Source organism: Camelina sativa, chromosome 8 (assembly GCF_030686135.1).
Source record: "Camelina sativa cultivar CO46 ecotype springtype chromosome 8, ASM3068613v1".
Taxonomy (NCBI): domain Eukaryota; kingdom Viridiplantae; phylum Streptophyta; class Magnoliopsida; order Brassicales; family Brassicaceae; genus Camelina; species Camelina sativa.
The window spans coordinates 20,215,409-20,237,907 of record NC_141887.1 but is presented as its reverse complement, the minus strand read 5'-3'; the positions used below and the strand labels follow the sequence as shown (position 1 = coordinate 20,237,907).

At 40.2% G+C, this 22,499-nt stretch overlaps 1 protein-coding gene across 1 annotated transcript; it reads left to right on the top strand.

The window, feature by feature from the left end:
- Positions 1-9,938: 9,938 nt before the first annotated feature.
- On the top strand, positions 9,939-12,331 carry LOC104707353 (calmodulin-like protein 8). Its single transcript, XM_010423683.3, has 4 exons — positions 9,939-10,157; positions 10,272-10,429; positions 10,823-10,903; positions 12,031-12,331. Exons 1-4 carry the CDS (start codon positions 10,079-10,081, stop codon positions 12,166-12,168), a joined length of 456 nt encoding a protein of 151 aa, XP_010421985.1. The 5' UTR covers positions 9,939-10,078; the 3' UTR covers positions 12,169-12,331.
- The last annotated feature ends 10,168 nt before the right edge of the window (positions 12,332-22,499 follow it).

Here is a 22,499-nt window from a genome sequence, read left to right as displayed (position 1 = left end):
GTATTTATGTAAAATAGGCAAAAATGAACATGTTTAAAAAAAAAGTTATTTTGAAACTGTATATCTCAAAATTTGCATTTCTAACAAATTCTCTTAAATGTTATTGTTTACTGATGAAAAAAGGGTAAAAAGTTACCAAACATTGAATTGGATATAAAAAAATATTATTTAATAATCACTAAAATTTCTTCAACGACTACAAATGTATTATATTTTTTAATCTAACGTAAGTTTCTGCTATAATAAAGCTAGTATGAATTGTTTTTTGCTCATTTTTATTTTATTTGTATATGTAGTCTCACACTTCTCTAACATACTCTACTGAATAAACAAAGTCATAAGACAAACACATGTTTCATGAGTTTTAAAAAAAAATTAATCTACATAAACAGCATAAAAAATTTTCGATTTTGGTGACTGTACATTCTTGTTGTACCTTTGGCTCAGACCACAATGACGACTTAGATTTAATACCGATCTTGAATTTCTCTGGCGGTGTCATAGTGTAACATCCGCTAACCAAACTATGAGTTTTGGGGATGGGTGTCGGTCGACACCAGCAATTTTTGGTTCGACCAGTTCGATTTAATTGTCGATTTGGGTCGGTTTGATTTAAGAAAAACCCTAAAACCGGGGTATTTAAGTGGGAAGTCAACCTAGGTCATGGCTTCAGTGTTATTTGCCCGCTTTCAGAGAGAAATAGAGAGTTAAAGAGGAGAAAAGTGTTCTTGAGGTTTTTGGAGAGTTTGTGAGATTTCTTGACTGTTTTTGAGAGATCTGTTCCTGTGAAGTGAAGATCCAGAGTTGGAGACGTGTTAGGATGATTGCTTGGGTGTTGGATTCGTCATTTTCGGTCAGAATCTTCCTACAAAGAGGTGAGTGCATGGCCATAGCTGATCTAAGTCTGAGATTTCCTTTTGTCTTGTTTGTTTTGTGTTGTTGTTGTGTTTTTCTTGCTGGATATGGTTGCTTTAGGGTTCCTACGGATTCATATGGCTTTGGAATTGAGTTTTGGACGGATTGGAGATGATGGGAAGCGAGATTTGACTCTCGGCTTCGATGTGGTTTGCGTCTGCAGAGTCAGTGTCGGTCGACACCATGGAGCAGCATCGATCGACACTTTGGGGTAGTGTCGGTCGACACCAATAGCCATTGTTGGTCGACACTTGGTTGGTGTTGGTCGACACTTGGTTGGTGTCGATTGACACCTCCCTTCCAGCGAAGACGATACTTGTTTCCTGGTTTATATGTCTTGATTGTTGATTATTTTTGACATTGGTATCTCAGTTGCTTGTGTGTATAGCCCACTAGATGGGAGGATTGCCTCACTGAGTGCTTATCAAATACTCATGCATCTCAATTTGTGTTTGTGGTGCAGGTAAAGGCAAAATGTGATCGTGGAATCAAAGCGATGAAGAGGAGGATGTTCTAGGGATTTGATTGGTTGTTGTCTGGTTTTGCTTGGTTGCTAGAGTTGAGTCATTAGAACGTGGTTTAGGTTGCTGGTCCTTTGATTCATGTTGTTTGGATTATTGGTTATTTATTGATTTAATGGTATTGTTATGTTATCCGTTGTTGTGTGATTGTGGTAAGGTGGCTAGTGGATATGTGACCACTAGTTTAGACTACTTTTATTATTATTTATTATTAAAAAAACGGGTCGGGTCGTTTCAGTTTGGTATCAGAGCCCTTACGGTTCTATGTTTGGGTTCACTGGGTTTTTGTTATTGATGTTGTGGATTTGCATGTTGTGATTGATTATGTGAGTTAGTCAGTTGTGAACACTCTTCGAGCCTATAGTGTGATTTCACGGTGAGTTTATGTTTTTGTGTTCTATTGAGTTTGTTGCTTAGCCCTCTGTTCATGGTAGTGCAGATGGTTAGAGGTGGTGTTGTTGGTGGTCGTAGACGCGGACGTGGTCGTGGTAGGTGCAGAGGCCCAATGGTTAGTGATACCGTGGTTCAGAGTGTGACAGTTGAGGGTGTCGGCGAGTCGCAGGGCTTCCAGGAGGGGTCCATGAGTATGGCCGGGGGTACTGCTAGGACTGTAGGTGCTGAGGGAGTCGGTGTGAGCGGTGTCGGTGCCGGGTTGGCTGGTGATGCTAGGGTTTTGGGTGTTGAGTCCCAACAGGTGGAGCCCCTGGAGGAGGCGTTGATCTTGCAGGCTTGTTGACACAGCTGTTGGAGCGGATACTAGGAGTGGTACCGGCTCAGACACAGGTAGTGCCGCCAGTGGCAGGGGAGGTGCAGCAGCCAGTGGCTGCGGATGTAGGAGTTCATTCTCGTTATGTCATTATGCTGAGGGAGATGAACTACATTGGTACTGTGAGGTTTTTGGGTGGTACTGATCTTATTGTTGCTGATGCGTGGAGGATGAGAGTGGAACGTAACTTCCAGTCTCTCAGATGTCCTGAGGAGTTTTGGGTGGACATAGGGGTCCACAACCTGATTGGTGAGGCTCAGTTTTGGTGGAGATCAGTGGCTACTAGGAGAGTGCAGAGGGAGATGTCTTGGGCTAACTTCGTCGAGGAGTTCAACCGCAAGTATTTTCCTATAGAGGCACTAGACCGGTTGGAGGTGCAGTTCCTTTAGCTATCTCAAGCGACTCGGTTAGTGCGGGAGCTGGACTTGGAGTTCAGTCGACTTATGATGTATGGGGGTCGGGCGATGGAGTATGAGGAGGCCCAGACCATGAGGTTTATGAGGGCCCTTCGTGATGATTTGAGGGTTCACTGTAGAGGGCGGAGCTATGCTACGCATGCAGAGCTGGTTGAGACTGCAGCAGAGATTGAGGAGGACATTCAGACACAATTAGTAACGGTTAGTCCAGCAGTTCAGCCTAGGAAGGCTCAGCATTCTGGAGGTTCTGGTATGGGCGGCAAGCCTGCGCAGAAAACCAAGAGAAAGTGGAAGGCTACGCAGAGGCCGAGTGGTGCATGGTGCTTCTGGTGTGGGAGCATGGATCACAAGGTGGCTAGCTGTCCCCAGAGGAGTGCTCCGACGACAGCAGTTCGTGTATGCTATCATTGCAGGGAGCCTGGATACATCAAATCCAAGTGTCCCAAGTTGCAGCAGATGGCAGTGGCAGAGTAATAATACAGTATCTAATAATAGGTCAATTACCGGTTTAGCTAATAATTGTCTCGGTTTATATAAAAAAAATATACCAGTTTGATGAAGCGCACATGCAAAAGGTTTGGATTGTGTTTGTTAGACGTTATACCAAATTACAATTTACAAACCAACGTTTGTTGCGTTCGATTTTATCAAATCTATATATACATTTTTGGAGACATTTATAAAATAAATCCTGAAGTTGGCACTTATTTACAGGCATGTCATTGACATTAAATACTTAATTTAATAAACAAATTAACTCTACTTATATTCGATTTTTTTATAGAAACTAAGCGTTTTAAAAGGTAACAAACATAGTTGTAAATGTATACAAATTTTATTTCCTTATTTTATAACGAGGTGAGTGAAGAGCTATTGTTCTTTAAAAATTTGCAAAACTGATTTGATAAAAAGTGACTTTTAGCCTTACATACTATATTTTACTTTCACGGGTTTCGTATGATAAGTTTTTGTGGATTAAAAATCTTTGAACATGTCTCGTGATCCGCCTAGCACGGCGAGTTTGGACTATAGAACCAACACTAAAACTATTAGTTTACTTCATATACTATAGATTTGTAGTCATAGTTTGGAAAATTAACTTATAAATTATTTAATATGAACTACAAAAATATTACACATACTAAAACACATTCTTAATATTTCAAAAAAAAAAATTGTATATACATAAAAATATACACTAACATACCATATATGCATATACCTCTGTTTAATTATAGAAAACAAAACTAAGTGTTTTAAAATTTATATTTTATCTAATAATAAATTTAATGTAATTAGGTTATAAATTGTATAAAACGTAAGAAGAAGAAAAAACATTCTAAACAAAATTATAAATTAGTTAGATAAAAATTAATTAATTAGAAATTTAAAAATTAAATAAATTAAAAATTATTATTTTAAATACAATAATATATAATTTAGTCCCACGGTATACCGCGGGTGAAAACTTAGTTTCAGTTAAATTTGGAATTTAGTTCGGCCATATAATTTATTTATCTTTACGAAGCTTGAGTCTAATATCTCTTTGGCTCTTAGAAAGTGGCATGTCTCGTAGAATTTCTATATATCTACCTTAGTCATCTCCCTATAGTAGATATGTACAAGGGTCTTAATGTAATTAATCACCTTTAGGTTTTACCTAATCTCTCTGTATAAATATGTGTAAACATTCTCATTATCAATATTACATTTATCCATTCCTTATATGGTACCTAGTAAAAAAAAATTTCGCCGCCTCTCTTCTTCGTTTTCACGTCTCTCGCCATGGCCACTACACCAGAAACAGTCAATAGCGACACTGAGTTTGTCACTGTTGCCCCAAACACCACGCCTCTTCTCAACCTCAATATGGCCAACATTACGAAACTTACCCATCTCAATTATATCATGTGGAAATTGCAGATCCATGTTCTTGTTGATGGACATGGCCTTGTTGGCCATCTTGACGGATCTGGTGAGATCCCCGCCGCGACGGTCACCACCAATGCTGTTGTCTCTCCCAATCCTGCTTTTGTTCAATGGCAGCGACAAGACAAGCTTCTTTACAGCGCTATTCTTGGTTCCATCTCCCCCACGGTTCAATCAACTCTTTCCCGGACCACCAGTGCTGCCGAGATCTGGCGTACCTTGGCTGATACGTATGCCAAACCTAGTCGAGCTCACTGTCGTGTACTGCGTGATCAATTGAAACTCTGGAAGAAAGGTACTCATACCATCGATGAGTACATGTAGGGCTTGACGACTCGTTTTGATACTCTCGCAAGTCTTGACAACCCGCTGGAGCATGAAACTCAAATCGAACACATCCTCGATGGTCTTCCTGATGAGTATCGTTCCATTGTTGATCAGATTGAGAGTCGTGACATGCCTCCAACCATAACGTACGTCCATGAACGTCTTCTCAATCAAGAGGCCAAGCTTCTCTCCAAGACGGCTGCACCTGTCATTCCGGTCACCGCCAATATTGCTGCCCACCGCTCCCGCAACAACTCCAACAACCACAACAACAACACCAACAACAATTATCGTCACAACAACAATAACACTCGAAGGCAATCCAATCCTTCTTATGGTGGCACCTCTTCGTCGTCTTCCTACGACACTCGCCGGTATAAAGGGAGGTGTCAGATCTGTAATGTCCAAGGTCATAGTGCTCGGTGGTGCTCGCAGTTCCAGTCGCGAACTGCACCAACTTACCCACCTACAAGAAGTCTGTTCCGTCCTTGGCAACCTCGTGACAATGTTGCTATGGGAACCTCCTACGATCCAAATCCGTGGCTTCTCGACAGTGGTGCAATGCACCACATGACCTCCGAGTTTGCTAACTTTTCTGTTCATGAACCGTATAGTGGTGGTGATGATGTCGTTGTTACGAATGGTTCACCCCTTCCCATCTCTCATACTGGTTTCACATTTCTCCCTTCTAACTTCCGCGACCTTCGTTTAGATGACATTTTATGTGTTCCCGATATACACAGAAATTTAGTTTCTGTCTATCGTTTGTGCAACACTAATCAAGTATCTGTGGAATTCTTTCCTGCTGCATTTCAGGTGAAGGATCTCAGTACGCGGGTTCCACTTCTACAAGGCAGAACTAGAGGGGAACTCTATGAATGGCCAGTCTCACCAAAAAAAGTCATGGCCTTATCAACCTCTACAACTTGGCGTGCTTCTCTACCCGTCTGGCATTCTCGTTTGGGCCATCCGTCTTGTTCAGATTGTTGTCTCAATAAAAGTCATAAACTCCCATTTTCACAAAACACCATTTGCTCTTCTCGACCTCTTGAATATCTATACTCCGATGTTTGGACATCACCCATTTTATCCCATGACAACTACAAATACTATCTTTTAATTGTTGATCATTTCACTCGCTATACTTGGCTTTACCCCCTCAAACGCAAATCTTATGTAAAAGAGGTTTTTGTCATGTTTAAGTCACTTGTTGAAAATCGGTTTAATCATAAGATTGGTACTTTGTTCACGGACAATAGGGGTGAGTTCATTGCGTTGCGTGGTTTCCTTGCGAGTCATGGCATATCTCATTTGACGTCTCCATCACATATGCCAGAACATAATGGTATGGCCGAACGCAAGCATCGACATGTCGTCGAAACTGGTCTTACGCTGCTTTCACCACCACTGTCTATCTGATCAATCGGATGCTCACGCCCGTACTTGACCAGCAGTCCCCGTTCTCTATGTTGTTCAAGACTGCACCGAATATGGCCAAACTGAAGATCTTTGGTTGTTCATGTTTCCCGTGGCTACGACCGTACACCTCTCACAAGCTTCAAAGTAGGTCCCAGCGCTGTGTGTTTCTTGGTTACTCACTTACACAAAGTGCATATTTCTGTCTTCATCCCCCTACTGGCCGCATATACACTTCGAGACATGTCCAGTTTGATGAGACTTGTTTTCCGTTTGCTGATCATGGGAAGGTAATTGTGGCTCCTGAGTGTTCTTCATCGGTTGGCATGCAACCTCTGGTATCCGTGGTTCCTGTTCTTCCGTTATCGTTGCCAACGTCTAGTGGAACCCCGTACTCAGCCCTTCACCCACGGCCTCCGTCTCCATCTATCTCCGCTCCGTCGCAGCCTCAGGTAAGTCCACTGAACCCTCAACCCCCTTCTTCTTCTTCTTCTCCCGTCACTGAGCCCACTGCTCCTCGAAATGGGACTACCAACCCGGCCCAACCAAATAATGTGTCTAATGAGCCCACTGCTCCAAAACAGAATGAACTGCGACCTACGGTTCAGCCTAGTCCGTTGTTTTTAACCACCACTCCTCCCGAGCTTCCTCGCTCACAAACTCTAGTTGCGCCTCAACCCCAACGACCACAAATTCCTATCCCGGCTGAGCCACCACAAAATGTCCACAAAATGAAAACACGGGCCAAAAACAATATCTCCAAACCAAAACAAAAGTTGAATCTTCTTGTTGCAGGTCCTAATCCATCCCGTGAGCCCCGTACTGCTGCTCAGGCTCTCAAAGATGAACGGTGGCGCCCCTCTATGTCCTCTGAGTACAATGCTCAAATGGCTAATCATTCATAGGATTTGGTTCCTCCACACCCGACTCAAAATGTAATCGGCAATCGTTGGGTTTTCACCACCAAGTATCATCCAAATGGTGAGTTGAACCGCTACAAGTCTCGAATGGTTGCTAAAGGTTTTCATCAACGCCAAGGGATTGATTATGCTGAGACCTTCAGTCCCGTGATCAAGTCAACAACGATCCGTTTGGTTTTGGATATTGCGGTTGCACATTCTTGGAAAATCAAGCAACTAGACGTTAATAATGCCTTCTTACAAGGTGAACTCAAGGAGGAGGTTTATATGGCCCAAACAGAAGGTTTTGTGGATCCTGACAAGCCGGATTACGTATGTCGTCTCCGTAAGCCAATCTATGGTCTAAAGCAAGCTCCGCGTGCCTGTTACTTGTCTCTCAAGAATCATCTTCTTCACACATGTTTTACTAATTCCCATGCCGATACGTCGTTGTTTGTTAAGAAATGTGGGTCTTCGTTTGTGTATGTGCTTGTGTATGTTGATGATATTCTCGTCACCGGTAGTTACTTTGTCCTTGTTGTTCAAACGCTTGCTTCCTTTGCTGATCGGTTCTCTATCAAAGACCCTACTGATCTCACATATTTTCTGGGCATTGAAGCTACACGAACCAAAGCAGGACTTCATTTGAAGCAACGCAAGTATATTGTTGACTTTTTAGCGAAGAACAACAAGCACAATGCAAAACCGGTCGCAACGCAAATCGCTACTTCTCCCAAACTTACTAAACATGGCGGTACGATCCTCGGTGATCCCACTCAATATCGGTCTGTTGTAGGCAGTCTTCAGTATCTCTCCTTTACTCGACCTGATATCTCCTACGCCGTCAATCGTCTCTCCCAGTTTATGCATGCGCCGACCACTGATCACTGGCAAGCCGCTAAACGGGTACTTCGTTATCTCGTAGGAACGCAAACTCATGGTATTTTTCTTCGTGCACCATCCCCTATGGCTCTCAATGCTTTTTCTGATGCTGATTGGGCTGGTGATGTCGATGATTATGTCTCTACTAATGCTTATGTGATCTATCTTGGTCATAATCCTATCTCCTGGAGCTCTAAGAAGCAACGCGGTGTTACTCGCTCATCAACAGAGGCGGAATACCGGGCTGTTGCCAACACCGCTTCTGAGCTTCGGTGGCTATGCTCACTCCTCACCGAACTTGGTGTTACACTTCGCTCCCCTCCGGTCATATACTGCGACAACATTGGCGTAACTTACCTTTGTGCTAATCCTCTCTTTCACTCTAGGAGTGAAAGACATTGCACTTGATTATCACTTCACACGAGATCACATTCAAAATGGCATGCTCCGCGTTCTTCATCTCTCGACCAAATACCAGCTTGCTGATGCTCTAACTAAGCCTCTTCCTCGCCAACAATTTCTCACTGCTTGTTCCAAGATTGGTGTCACAAGAGTTCCTCCATCTTGCGGGAGTGTATAGGAGTAGATATGTATAAAGGTCTTAATGTAATTAATCAGCTTTAGGTTTTACCTAATCTTTCTGTATAAATATGTCTAAACATTCTCATTATCAATATTACATTTATCCATTCCTTATACTCCCTTCATGCGCTCGAGCCCTATGGTGATCAGAGATGGTACAAAATATGGTTTTACACCAAAAATAGTAGTAAACTGTAAGGTGTGACAAATCATAATAATTTATATTAATGAATGGCCCATTGATTTACTTGCTACCTCTAATTGGTGGTTTATATAAAAATGTTTTACGAACTTATAATGCAGACGATAGGGGTCAATAAATTGATCAGCGTAGCATACATGCATTTTTCCTATTGTTTAGAATACCAGATTCAATGCAAGTCTCTCCTAAAATCTTTCTTAGCAATGATTTCCCGATTACGATCTTTTAGCTAGATATTCTTATTAATTATGATATGTGTGACATGGAAAACAGTTTCATCTGATTTTTAAAAATAGTCACAATTTCACAATTATTCAACCAAAAGTAGTATTACACCACTTTATTTCGATTTTCTACGTTCACTTCGGTCTGGATCTGTAATAAGTTATAATTCTAGAAAAGGTCATCGTATTAATTTTGAAAATGAAATGATTCTTTCAATATTTATTTAATCATGCTTCGTTAATAAACTACGTATCATTTTGTGGGATTCTATGGATTTCACAAGATCATGCTGGCCAAGTTAAGCTTCATAGGCTCCTAGCAGTTTCGTGATGCTTTCAAGTTTCACCCCTGTGGACCGTACTCGAGTTGCTGTGGAGTTTATGGACACTCAGCTCAGGAGCATGGAAGATGTTCAAATTGCTCTGGATAATTACCTAATGTTGAACGGTAATTACGATGGGCGTTGATGCCATTACACAACCTAGGGAGTAGCCAAGATTTTATATTAAAAATATAGAATCAGGCGTATATTTTATAAGAAAGAAAAAAAATTATAAGAAGAATGATTTGTGGACCAAATTTTGTGCCCATATTTAAACAAATTGTCCGGACAAACGTACAGACTACAGAGGATGCCTAGACGAGTAAGAATTAGATGATTTTTAAACTAATCTTGTATATGTGATTTAAATTTTTAAGTAACAGCGACAATTCTATTATATGCGATTGGGTCATGTGATCAGAATTAAATTCTTCAGTTCAGTAGTGCTAGAAAACAAACAATTTAAATTGTACTTGTCATTCAAATTAAAATAATATGATGACTCAATAAAAGGCTCTAAAGTAGTTGAAAAGTACATGAGTCCAATGTACAAAAAGGTCTTGTCACGAGTCTCACGACTCTACAAATAGACCACAAATCAGAGTACTTCAAACCTTGAGCTCCCTCCTCTCTCTCTTTTTCTCTTTCCCCCTAAACAAAATTCTCAGAAAACAATATGGAAGAGACAGCACTGACAAAAGATCAGATCACTGAGTTCAAAGAAGCCTTTTGTCTCTTCGACAAAGACGGCGACGGTTCTCTCTCTTTTTCTCTAACATGTTCATAGAATAATATACTTAAGAAGAGTGATATATATATCTGTTGTGTGACATTTTTACTTATCACCTATTTCTTTTGGAATCTAATAGGTTGTATAACGGTGGAAGAACTTGCAACGGTGATCCGTTCTTTGGATCAGAATCCCACAGAACAAGAACTTCAAGAAATCATCACTGAGATTGACTCTGATGGCAATGGTACCATTGAATTTGCTGAGTTTCTCAACCTCATGGACAAGAAACTTCAGGTTCCTCTCTCTCTTGATCTCTTTATGTATTACATGCTAAATAGTTTTCTTAAGGAATATACACTTTTACAATTAATTACATCAAATGAACTATATATTGTTTTTTATTAGAGACAAAAAAAAAAAGAACTATATATTGTTTTTAAATCATTGCCTCATTCATTATGCTTACGTCCTCTAGTTTGCTAATTAACTTTTTTTTTTACTATTACCGAGATATTCAATTTTGTATCACAGCAAGTTTTTCTTTCTTTCTATGTTTTTACTTGTTCTCTACAGAAAAAAAAAGATTTCTTGTAAAGATCTGTGTTTATTAAACAAAGACATTGTTTATATTATGTTACAATTAGTTGTGTAGTGTTAATTTGTTGTCGTGATCATGTGATGGTATAGGAAAATGATGTTGAGGAAGAGCTGAAAGAAGCTTTCAAAGTCTTTGACAAAGACCAAAATGGTTACATCTCTGCCAGCGAGGTCTCTGACTTTTACTCTTTCTTTCGTTTTTTTAAAAAATTATTTCTAGTTTGGTATTTAAAAACTTATGCGGAGAAAAGAACTTATAATATAACAAATTAGTTCGATGTATCATGCATCAAGCCTAACATGAATACTGGATTGCGTTTTTGTACAACGTTCTCCAATAATACCATGTACGGTCTAAAACTGTGTTTTGATTTGCTTATAAATGATTAGAGCTACAATTATATATATATATATATATATATATATATATATATATATTTTGTGTCTACTAAATCCTTCCTAAATTTGAATCATTGTCGAATTTAAATACGGTTCATGAACCAATTTCATAAATGTCTTCTCTTTTTTTTTGGTAAAATCATAAATGTCTTCTCTGCTAAAATGGTACATGCTCTATATCTCTATAAAGTGTCAAATCCAGGCTAAGCATAACAATAATGGTATTTGTATAGAAACCACTTGATATCAATTAATTCTGCATTAACTAGAAAAACGAGAAATCCAGCTAAAACACACTTTGATATATTTCGAAGCAATGACAAAAATCAGACAACAAAGCCAGACAATCTTCCAATTTAAAGAGATCCATTGTTGTTGTCTCATTAATGTTCTAAACATTTTTTTAACAAGACATGGATATTTATTTATTTCAGTTTATCCTTTCGAAAGTCTGTTTTCCAGTCGTGAAGGCTTAGAGCTAGCTGGCATTGTGAATCTATTAGAGAAGAACAGGAGGAACAAAAAAAATAAATAATAGAAAGTAGTTAGATAGATTAAAATGTGTATGATTCTATTGGTGCACTGGACAAGAGGGCACATGTTTTACCTAGTTTAATTAAATATCTACACATTAATCAACATCCTCAAAGTTACATTAATGCGTATACTTTTTTTTTTGTAAACAAGCACATTTTTGCATGCACATATAAACTAAGTATTAAAAAAAATCAATTTTTTTGTGTTCAAGATTTTTCTTAATAGATCAGAAAATAATATTCATGTTAGGCTTGACCGAGCCATACCGCTCTTATCGACACGCGTACTTTTGATTTATTCTTGGTCGATCGATGGTGCCACATTTGAGATGTATATTAATGTGAAAAGTTGTGTTATTGCAGTTGAGTCATGTAATGATAAATCTAGGGGAAAAGCTAACAGATGAAGAAGTTGAACAAATGATAAAGGAGGCAGATTTGGATGGTGATGGCCAAGTCAATTATGATGAATTTGTCAAGATGATGATCAACATTGGTTAATTTTTTTTAATTCTCTTAATTATATAAGCCAATGATCCTTAATTAATTACCTTGTTAGTTTTTTCTTCATTTTTTTGTCAAAGTGATTTAATTACCTTGTTGGTTTGAACTCCTTCGTGTTTACAATATTTCAACAAATTCCATTGTTCTACATTCCATTGAAGTTTTCAGATCCACTTATTGTTACATCGCTGTTACTATACATTTTTCTGTTTTATTTTAGAAATTTAATTAGCAAATTCTCCTTCTCACATCTTTGGTAGACTAATTAAAAAATAAAATCACATAGTTTTATGATAGACTAATTTATAAATATAGAATATGTTCTAATATAAACACATGATATTTAATAATAATATATGTTGTATCAATTTGTTTTTCTTTGTTTAAATCATCATTTTGAAGTAAAACATAAGCTCAAAATAATTACAATTGATTATATAAGATATATCACTTACATACTCAAATAATTTAAATTAGCATTTAATATTCTACATGTTACACAGTTTGGCCGTTTTTAAAACGTAGGTACTAAAAAAACAAATAAACAAAATTGACCATAACTTAGTCTATCAATACAATTTGCAATAACTAATGAATTGAATGAAAAAAACAAATGTATATGAAAACACATAATATTCAATAATAATATACTCCCTTTGTATCACTAATTTTCAAGGATTTTTTCATGTATTACAAAGATTGATTTTCTATAATTTTTTTTATCAATTAATATTATAAAATTGTGAATTTCACGAAACAATAATTGTAAATTTTATAATTTGATGAATTACTATTGGTTAATAGTTATGAAAATATGTTATTAAGAATAAATAACTTATTTATAGCTAAATATTAAATATTTTTTTAATTTATGTGAAAATCCTAGAAATTTTTTTTTTTTATATATACAAAAAGGAGTATGTTGTATCTATTTTTTTGGTTCAAATCGTCATTTTAAAGTAAAACTTAAGCATCAGCCAATTGGGAATCTCAGGGATTTATGGTCGAAACATCGGCCAGATTTTTTATTTCTTATGGAAACGAAACAACCTACTGTTTTTTTGGAAAATTTCCTTGGTCACTTCGGATATAAGAATTTGAAGACAATTGATCCTATTGGTTGTAGTGGTGGTTTGGCTCTTTTTTATAATAAAGATGATTTTCAGGCTTCAATTTTATTTGAGTCTAACAGACTAATTGACGTTGAAGCAGTTTTTAAAGGACATATTATTAACTTGACTTTTGTGTATGGTGACCCTGTTCCAAAGAACCGCGATTTGGTGTGGGAACGCCTATTACTGATTGCTTCATCTCGGTCCTCTCCCTGGTTTATTGTTGGTGATTTTAATGAATTGACGAGGAATCATGAAAAATGAGGAGGAAAGCTTCGTCATCCGGCGTCGTTTCTTTCTTTTAATGGAATGATTCGGGATTGTGCTTTTTTGGAATTTCATTATCTAGGTAATTGGTTGGATAGGGCTTTAGGTAATGACGATTGACATGAACTATTTCCTGATACAGTTACGGAATATTTGCCTATGATCGCCTCAGATTATACGCCTCTTGTGGTTAACATTGGCGCGAAAAGACCACGGGGAAGAAGGAGTTTCATGTTTGATCGTCATTGGGTTGGTAAGGAGGGTTTGATGGATGCGATCTCGTCGGGTTGGGGTGGGGACCTAGCACCAGGATCTCCTAATTTTGTGGATAAAATTGTGAACTGTCGCAGGCCGATTTCTCACTGGCGCAAATCACATGTCCCCTTTGGTAGGGATACCATCGAAAATTTAAAGAGGCAATTGGCTGAGGCACAAGCAGTGGATTTAACTCCCCCATATGTCATCACGGATTTAAATAGTCGTTTACGGGAGGCTTATAGGGATGAAGAGGTTTACTGGTATCAGAAGAGTCGGAGCAAGTGGATGAGGATAGGAGATAAAAATTCTAAATATTTTCATGCCCAAACAAAGCAGAGGTGGGCCCGCAATCGGATCACAAGTCTTTTTGACAAAAATAATGTTTGGTCAACAGAAGATGCTGATATTTGTAATACAGCGGTGACGTATTTTGAGGAAGCATTAAGGGAGGTCAATTGTATAATTACAGATGAGGATAATGGACGACTAACAGAACCTGATGCTGAGGTAAAAGAGGCTTTATTTATGATGTATCCGGATAAAGCCCTTGTCCCTGATGGGATGACAGCTTTGTTCTTCCAAAAAGCATGGAATGTTGTTAAAACGGACCTAGGGTCATTGGTAAATAGGTTCTTCGAGGAGGGTGTTTTTGAAAAGAGTTTAAATAGGACACATATTTGCCTTATTCCTAAAGTGGCTAAGCCAACCCGGATGGTAGATTTAAGTCCTATTATTTTATGCAATGTGGGTTATAAGATTATTTCTAAAGTTTTATGTCAGCGGCTTAAGAGGGTCTTACCGGTTCTTATCTCTGAGACTCAATCGGCTTTTGTCCCAGGACGGTTAACCTCGGATAATATCCTGATTCCTCAAGAGATGTTTCACGGGTTACATACTAACTCGTTGTGTAAAGGGAAATTTATGGCGATAAAGACCGATATGAGTAAGGCGTATGATAGGGTTGAGTGGACCTTTGTTGAGGCACTAATGCGAAAAATGGGGTTTGCGGAAACATGGATTGCTTGGATTATGTTCTGTGTCACTTCGGTTGAGTATAAAGTTTTTTTGAATGGCCAACCAAATCGGTTGATAGTCCCGGAGAGAGGTCTACGACAGGGGGATCCTTTGTCCCCTTACTTGTTTATATTGTGTACGGAAGTTTTGATTGCCAATATACGGAAAGCGGAGAGGGAAAAACTAATCACAGGGATACAAGTGGCAAATAAGTGTCCGCTAATAACGCATTTGTTGTTCGCCGATGATAGTCTTTTCTTCTGTAAGGTTGACAAGGACCAATGTAAGGCCATTTTGGATATTTTAAAACAGTATGAGTCGATTTCGGGCAGCAAATAAATTTTGCCAAATCTTCGCTACAATTTGGTCATAAGGTCGATGAGGACAAAAAGGCGGAGATGCAAGGGGTTCTAGGGATTACAAATTTGGGTGGTATGGGATCTTATCTCGATTTACCAGAAAGTTTGGGTGGGGCTAAAATGAAGGTTTTTGCCTTTGTTTGGGATAGGATGCAGAGTCGAACGAATGGTTGGACAGCAAAATTGCTTTCAAAAGGGGGAAGGGAAGTGATGATACAGTCTGTGGCGACTGCAGTTCCGACGTTTGTGATGTCATGTTTCCGGTTACCGAAGACAATTACATCCAAACTCACTAGTGCAGTGGCAAATTTTTGGTGGAGTTCCAATGGCCAGACGAGAGGCATGCATTGGTTAGCTTGGGATAGGTTGTGTGTTAGTAAGCAATTGGGGGGGGGGGGGCTAGGATTCAGGAATGTTGATGATTTTAACTCGGCTTTGTTGGCTAAACAATTGTGGTGACTGCTTGAGGTTCCGGACTTCCTGTTTGCCAGGGTTTTTAAAAGTAGGTACTATAGGAATACACACCCACTGGATCCAATTCGGTCTTATTCTCCATCGTATGGTTGGAGGAGTTTTTGTTCTGCTCGCTCTCTGGTAAACAAAGGACTTATTATAAGGGTTGGCACGGGAGATTCCATCTCAGTATGGACTGACCCCTGGATATCGGCTCAATTCCCGAGACCAGCATTATGCAAGGGTCCTTTTAAGGATCCCAATCTCCAATTGACTCACTTAATTGATCGTCGAACAAATACTTGGCGTATAGACATGCTCAACGAGTATTTTGATCCCCTGGATGTCGCTTTGATAAGGGCATTACCTTTAGGAAGCATTCAAAGGGAAGACCAGTTAGGTTGGCATTATACGAAAAATGGAAAATACCCCTGTGGAGAGTGAGTGTAGTGAACCTCACCAAGGGGTAAATTTTTAAATAAAAACCCCTGGCCAAAGGACCTGGTAAGGACATGAAAAGAAGGTGAGGAAGGAAGGTCGAAGAATTACGGAAGAAGTGCCCGAGAAATTCTGAACAAACCGAGAGATGGCCATCTTCTCTTCCTTAGAGTCTTCTCTTCCTTTGTGTTCTAGGTTGAACCTTTTCCAAGCCGTATAGTGGAATAGTGAGCGTTGAGTTTGGCGGAGCAAGTTGGGTTGGTGGCTGGAAGCAAGTTCGTGTTCGAGAGAGTTGGCCAAGACCAAGCGCACGAAGGAGAAGAAGAGAATTGAAGCAAGACGCATTAGAAAGAGGACCAAGGGAGTTCAAGGGAAATCAAAGAAGGGAATCAAGGAGAAAATCAACTAAGCACGAGCAAGAGGGTGCAAGAAAATAATGAATGGCGAAGAAGGTGAAGCAAATTTTATGCTCTATGACAGAAACCAGTAAGGATCTATCAAATCAAACCTGGTGGATGAGCAAAGAAGGCGTCAAAGTGTGGAAGACATGGATGGCGAAGGAGATAAAGCATTATGGTGCTAAGTGGCGAGATAAGTGAGGTTTATCCAACCAAACCTCATAAGCGAAGGAGTTAGATGAAGTGTGGGAGACGACCAAGGAGTTTGGAGATGGAGACAAACAATGAAGTTGAAGAAGTCGATTGGTAGGAACCAAGATTATGTGATCAATTCCAATGATCAAAATAAATCAAGTATATGGAAGTTACAATATATGGAGATGAGACCAAGTAGGTCGGAGAAGGCATTACATCGAACTAGTGGCGTGGAGACTAAAAGAACCAGAGAAGAGTTTTTATCGGACCAAGGTGTGGAGACCAAGAGAACCGAAGGAGTAAAGTTGTATGGAGTGCAAAACCAATGAAGGTGGAGAAGTCGTTAGCTTCTATCAAGATCATTTGATCAAGTCTAATGATTAAATCAACCAAAGACATGGAGGTTATGAGATAAGAAGAGGGAAACCAAGAAGGACCGGAGGAGAAGCTATGTGAAATTCGAAGCTAAAAGAGTTAGAGAAGTTAAAGTCTTGTGGAATATGAAACCAAAGGAGTTGAAGAAGTTGAAATCCTAAGGAGCGCGAAGCTAAAGGAATCGGAGAAGTAAAAAGGAATGCGAGGTTAAAGGAGCCGGAGGAGCCGAAGAAGCAAAATTTTGTTGTCAATATGGCCAACAGATGAGAGAATGCGAAGTCGTATGATGAGCATATCAAGATGGTGGAGTGAACCAGGCTATAAGTCAAAGGAAAAGAGAAGAGTCAAGAAAAAGCTGAAGAAAGAGAAACATTGAGCTAAGGAGTCTAAAGGAGTAGACATGTCGTGGTACATCAAGGAAGCAACCTTAGTACCAGAAGAAGTTAAAGTGTGGAGAACTAGACGGATGCTGGAAATGAAGAAGCTTTCCCGATAGCGCTAGCCAATGGCGCGAATGGAGCAAGTGATTAATGAAGTAGACCTTGTCATCAAGATATCCAAGGAATAAAGGAAGAAGGTCAATTAATGTTGTGAAGAACGACCAAAGATCGAACAAGTCAAGAAGACTTGTAATGACCAAGGCAAGTAGAGGAAGTTCAGTCTTCCAGGAGTATTTCAATGGAGGTATTAATGTGATGGTGATCACAGTGATAGCAGGATGAAGACGCAGATAACAAGAAGCGTCAACATCACAAGAAAAGAAGGAGAAGACCTTAGAATTCGAGGACGAATTCTTATAAGGGGGGGGGGGGAGAATGTAGTGACCCTCACCAAGGGGTAAATTTTTAAATAAAAACCCCTTGCCAAAGGACCTGGAAAGGACATGTAAAGAAGGTGAGGAAGGAAGGTCGAAGAATTACGGAAGAAGTGTCCGAGAAATTCTGAACAAACCGAGAGATGGCCGATGGTACCATGTACCATGTACCATGTACCGTACCGGACGTACGCGGACGACCGGACGTACCAGACGAACGCCAAAGGGGCAAGAACATGTACGGACGTGAAGCAAGCGTGGGAAGGAACCCACTAAGGAGGGTGAATTATTTATTCAAAATGGAGTTGGTGGAATCTCCACTAAGTGATTTTTAAATCACTAAATTAATTTAAGTGGGATTTTCTACTAAGAATTAATTTAATCAAAGTGGAGGAAGTGGAGTTAGAGGAGAATTAAACAAAGCAAAGTGGAGTTAGTGGAAGATTAAACAAGTCTTGGTGGCCAAGTGTTAATGTCATTTTCGCACAAGTGTAGAAAACATGCACTAAGAAGATAAAATGCACCTCATGCATTGGTCAACTCCACCGCCCAAACTCTCATCAATCCACTATAAATAGAGGCTTAGGGAATCCATTTTCGTTCCTTTTCTCTCTTAGTCCAAAAAATAAGAAAGTTAGAGAGAAGTTAGAGAGTTAAAGAAAGAGCTATGGAAAGAGCGAGAGAGAGAGTTCTTCCTTTGAGTCTTCTCTTCCGCAAGTTTGCAGCTGCGTCTGCTTAGAAACTGTTCTCTTCCGCGTCGCAAGCTAGGACTAGAAGTTGTTAGATCGATTCTTTCAAGCCAAGTCCAGGTGAGTTTCAATGCATGTGATATGGCACATGATAGGTGGGGTTTTTAATTGTTTTTCTTAGGATTTACGGTTTAAATCTAGGCATTTTCGTGGGTGTTGGGATAGATTCGATTCTTTTCTTCTAGATTGAGTTCTAGATAGATAAGTCTCGTTTTCTTGTTTCCTTGCATGTTGGTGTGAGGTTGTGTTTAGCACTTAGTCTCTAGATTTATTTCTAGTCTCTTTGTTGCTTGTTGTTGTGGTTGCATGTTTGCTTGTGTGCATTGCATGTTAGTTTGGTTGTTGCATGTGGCTTGTGTGCCTTGCATGTTGTTGTTGTTGCATGTAGCTTGTGTGCTTTGCAGATTTGTTTGGTTGTGTGTATGAGAAGAATTCCCCAAGACCGTAATCGGGGCGGATTACGAAGACTCGGAGAGACGGGATTGCAGCCTGGGGCCGAGTATACACGACGGTGTATTCGAGTGCACCTGTTGAGAGGGACTCGCATGTGATGTTCTATGCTTGCGTGCCTTTGTGGTTGTGAGTATAGGTGTTCACGGGTATGGGGGAAGTGACGAAGCGATGAAATGGTGGAGCAAAGGAGTGAAGGGCCCTTGAAGACGAAGAAGAGTTGTTAGCTTCCGTATGCGTATACTGTGATAGTAAACTTGGAGTTTGCTTGACTAACTTGCATATTATCTTGCTTGTTTTTCTTGCATTTGTCTTGCATGTTGCATTGGAGTGTTGCATGTAGTTGTTGCTTTAGCTTGCTTGTTGCGTGTTGCTTGCTGGGGTTGGGGTTGGGTTTGGTTTCTTGTTAGGTTTCCGAACTCACTGAGTGTTAGCACTCAAGACTCCATATTTGTTTTGCAGGTAACCTTAGTGGGGAAAGCCTTAGGGGAAGCTCAGGACGTTAGGCCAGCCGGTGTAGAATTGCGTTGCCTTTGCAAGTCATTTTTGTAAAATTTAATTTGTTGTATTTTGGCCTTAGGCCTGGCGCCATTTTCGTATTAATGTTTTATGAACTCATTTTATAAAGTAATTGAAGTTGAAAGTTATTTTTATTTAAGTCGTGTGGTCTCGTTTGGTTCAACGCACCAGGCCGCAAGGGTTGCAAAGCCTAAGTAGTCTCGGTTGCGGGTGGAATTGTGCTAGGGAGGATCGGTTGGGAAGTCTGCAGTTTCCATCCCTCAACTGGACCACCTCGGTGCAGTTCCCATAGTGGCGTTCCGTGGCTGTCTGTGGCCTGCGTGGTCATAGGACGGTTCGGGAGCGTTACAACGGTGGTATCAGAGCATGGTTATGATGCTCGTGGAACACATGTTTTCAAATGTTTTATCGAGTAAATGAGTCGCAAAGGCAATTTTAGGAAACCGGTACGTCCTTGTGCATTCTAGGTAGTGGGGATTTAGGACTTACCCTTGGATGCTGGTGCAGATGTCAGATCAGGGAGGTCAAGAGGGATGGTCGTGGGGTGATTCAAGAGCTGATGGAGAAGAGTGGCGAGGCTCACCGGAGGGTGAACAATTTAATGATGGAGGAGAATGGCAAGACTCATTGGAGTGTCATCAATATGATGCCAAAGAGGAAGGACAAGAACCGTTGAAGAATGATTTGTGTGATAATGGAGAACAAAGGGAAGATGACCCACATGGTGTCGAGAGAGACAAAACCAAGAGAGAATGACGAGCGAGCGACAGGAAGGTTGAGTTTCGAAAGAAGTAAGTCGCAAGAATCCTTATACTGATCAAGTTTTGGAGCAAGATCAAGATACATGAGAGAAAGGAAGTTTGGTGCTCACAAGGAAGGAGATTGGTGTTGTCCGTGGGATAAAAATCCTGTTCGACAGACATCAAGTTTTGGTCAAAGACCATTTGGAGTACGATCTACAAATCATGAATCATATGAGCAAAGGAGGGTGCCACCAAAGCAAATGAATGTACCCGAGAAGCCAAAACAAGGGAGTATACCCGGAGAGATAAGACAAATGAGCGCGCGCGAAGAGCCAAGACGTCCAGAGATTGGAGCAAGAGACCCTGTGATAGTTGTGTTGCAAGAGATGCTAGAATTTATGCGGTAACAACAAGTGTCAAGCCCAAGTACATCAGAGTCCCCCAGCGTTCTAAGGATTGTGGCAATCATGAGACATTTGAGAACTAAGTATTTTTGAGGAGGAACAAGCATGTTCGAAGCAGAAAAATGGCTGCAAAACTTGTAGAGGAATTTCGATGTAATTCCATGTCAAGAAGATTACAAGAAAGATATTTCCGAGCAATACTTGAAGAGCGATGCAAGCGATTGGTGGACCAGTGTGAAGAAACACTATGGTTAAAGGAATCCAACATGGATGGATTTTCGAAGGGAGTTCGAACGGAAATATTTTCTACCGGAGGCCGGAGATAAATTGGAGACCGAGTTCATGCACTTAGAAGAAGGCGTGAGGAGCGTTCGAGAGTTGGGATCAATTTTTTTTTTTTACTCGACTACAAAGACATTCGGAGGAGACTAATGTCTGTAACTTACCAGCAAATCGATGAGTCGGTTAAAGGAGCTATGAACGTGGAGAAAAGATTGGGAAGGGAGAAGAAAGCTATACGCCAGGACCATGGGAGGAGCAAGGCAAAGATGATGCCAAGTGTTGGCACAAATCGGAGGAGGAGACTATCCGACCAAGGAGGTCGTAGTGCAAACTCAAAGAAGAGAAGAGGAGTTATATGTCACTCATGTGGGGAGTGAGGCCATTATTTTTGTGAGTGTTCAAAAGGAGGAAAGAGCCATCTGCCAGTTCCATCTCACATCATATGTTTAAACTGTGGCGAGAGTGGCCATTACATGGCAGCCTGCCCACTAACCAATGCCGAGAAGCGGTGCAAGAAGCAAGAGATCCCCCACTGACCAGTCCCAAAGGAGAGCAACCGTTGAAGCAGCAAGTAGGAAGGGTTTGTGTGTATCCTTACCATTAGGTAGTTAACCCTTAGACCTTCAGAACCGTGTGGCGATCGGGAAGGTAAGTATGGGCGCTAACTCCCTCTTTGTGTGTTTGTGTGTTTGTTTGTTTGGTGTTTGTTTGCTTGCTGTGTTTGTTGCTTGTCTAGGCTTGTGGAAGCACTTGGTGGTGCTAGTCCAAGTTCTAAGTGTTGTGTAGGAAGCCTTCTAGCTAAGCGTTTTGAAGAAACCTTAGTGTTAGGCCGTGTAGGCAAACCTTTGTGTTCTAGGTTGAACCTTTTCCCAGCCGTATAGTGGAATAGTGACCGTTGAGTTTGGCGGAGCAAGTTGGGTTGGTGGCTGGAAGCAAGTTCGTGTTCGAGAGAGTTGGCCAAGACCAAGCGCACGAAGGAGAAGAAGAGAATTGAAGCAAGACGCATTAGAAAGAGGACCATGGGAGTTCAAGGGAAATCAAAGAAGGGAATCAAGGAGAAAATCAACTAAGCACGAGAAAGAGGGTGCAAGAAAATAATGAATGGCGAAGAAGGTGAAGCAAATTTTATGCTCTATGACAGAAACCAGTAAGGATCTATCAAATCAAACCTGGTGGATGAGCAAAGAAGGCGTCAAAGTGTGGAAGACATGGATGGCGAAGGAGATAAAGCATTATGGTGCTAAGTGGCGAGATAAGTGAGGTTTATCCAACCAAACCTCATAAGCGAAGGAGTTAGATGAAGTGTGGGAGACAACCAAGGAGTTTGGAGATGGAGACAAACAATGAAGTTGAAGAAGACAATTGGTAGGAACCAAGATTATGTGATCAAGTCCAATGATCAAAATAAATCAAGTATATGGAAGTTCTAATATATGGAGATGAGACCAAGTAGGTCGGAGAAGGCATTACATCGAACCAGTGGCGTGGAGACTAAAAG

Excerpts from the sequence above, each read along its gene's own strand:
- LOC104707353 (XM_010423683.3), top strand. The coding sequence starts at position 10,079 with ATGGAAGAGACAGCACTGACAAAAGATCAGATCACTGAGTTCAAAGAA. Across the intron at positions 10,430-10,822 it reads TCATGGACAAGAAACTTCAG|GAAAATGATGTTGAGGAAGA; the intron begins GTTCCTCTCTCT and ends GTGATGGTATAG. Across the intron at positions 10,904-12,030 it reads GTTACATCTCTGCCAGCGAG|TTGAGTCATGTAATGATAAA; the intron begins GTCTCTGACTTT and ends GTGTTATTGCAG.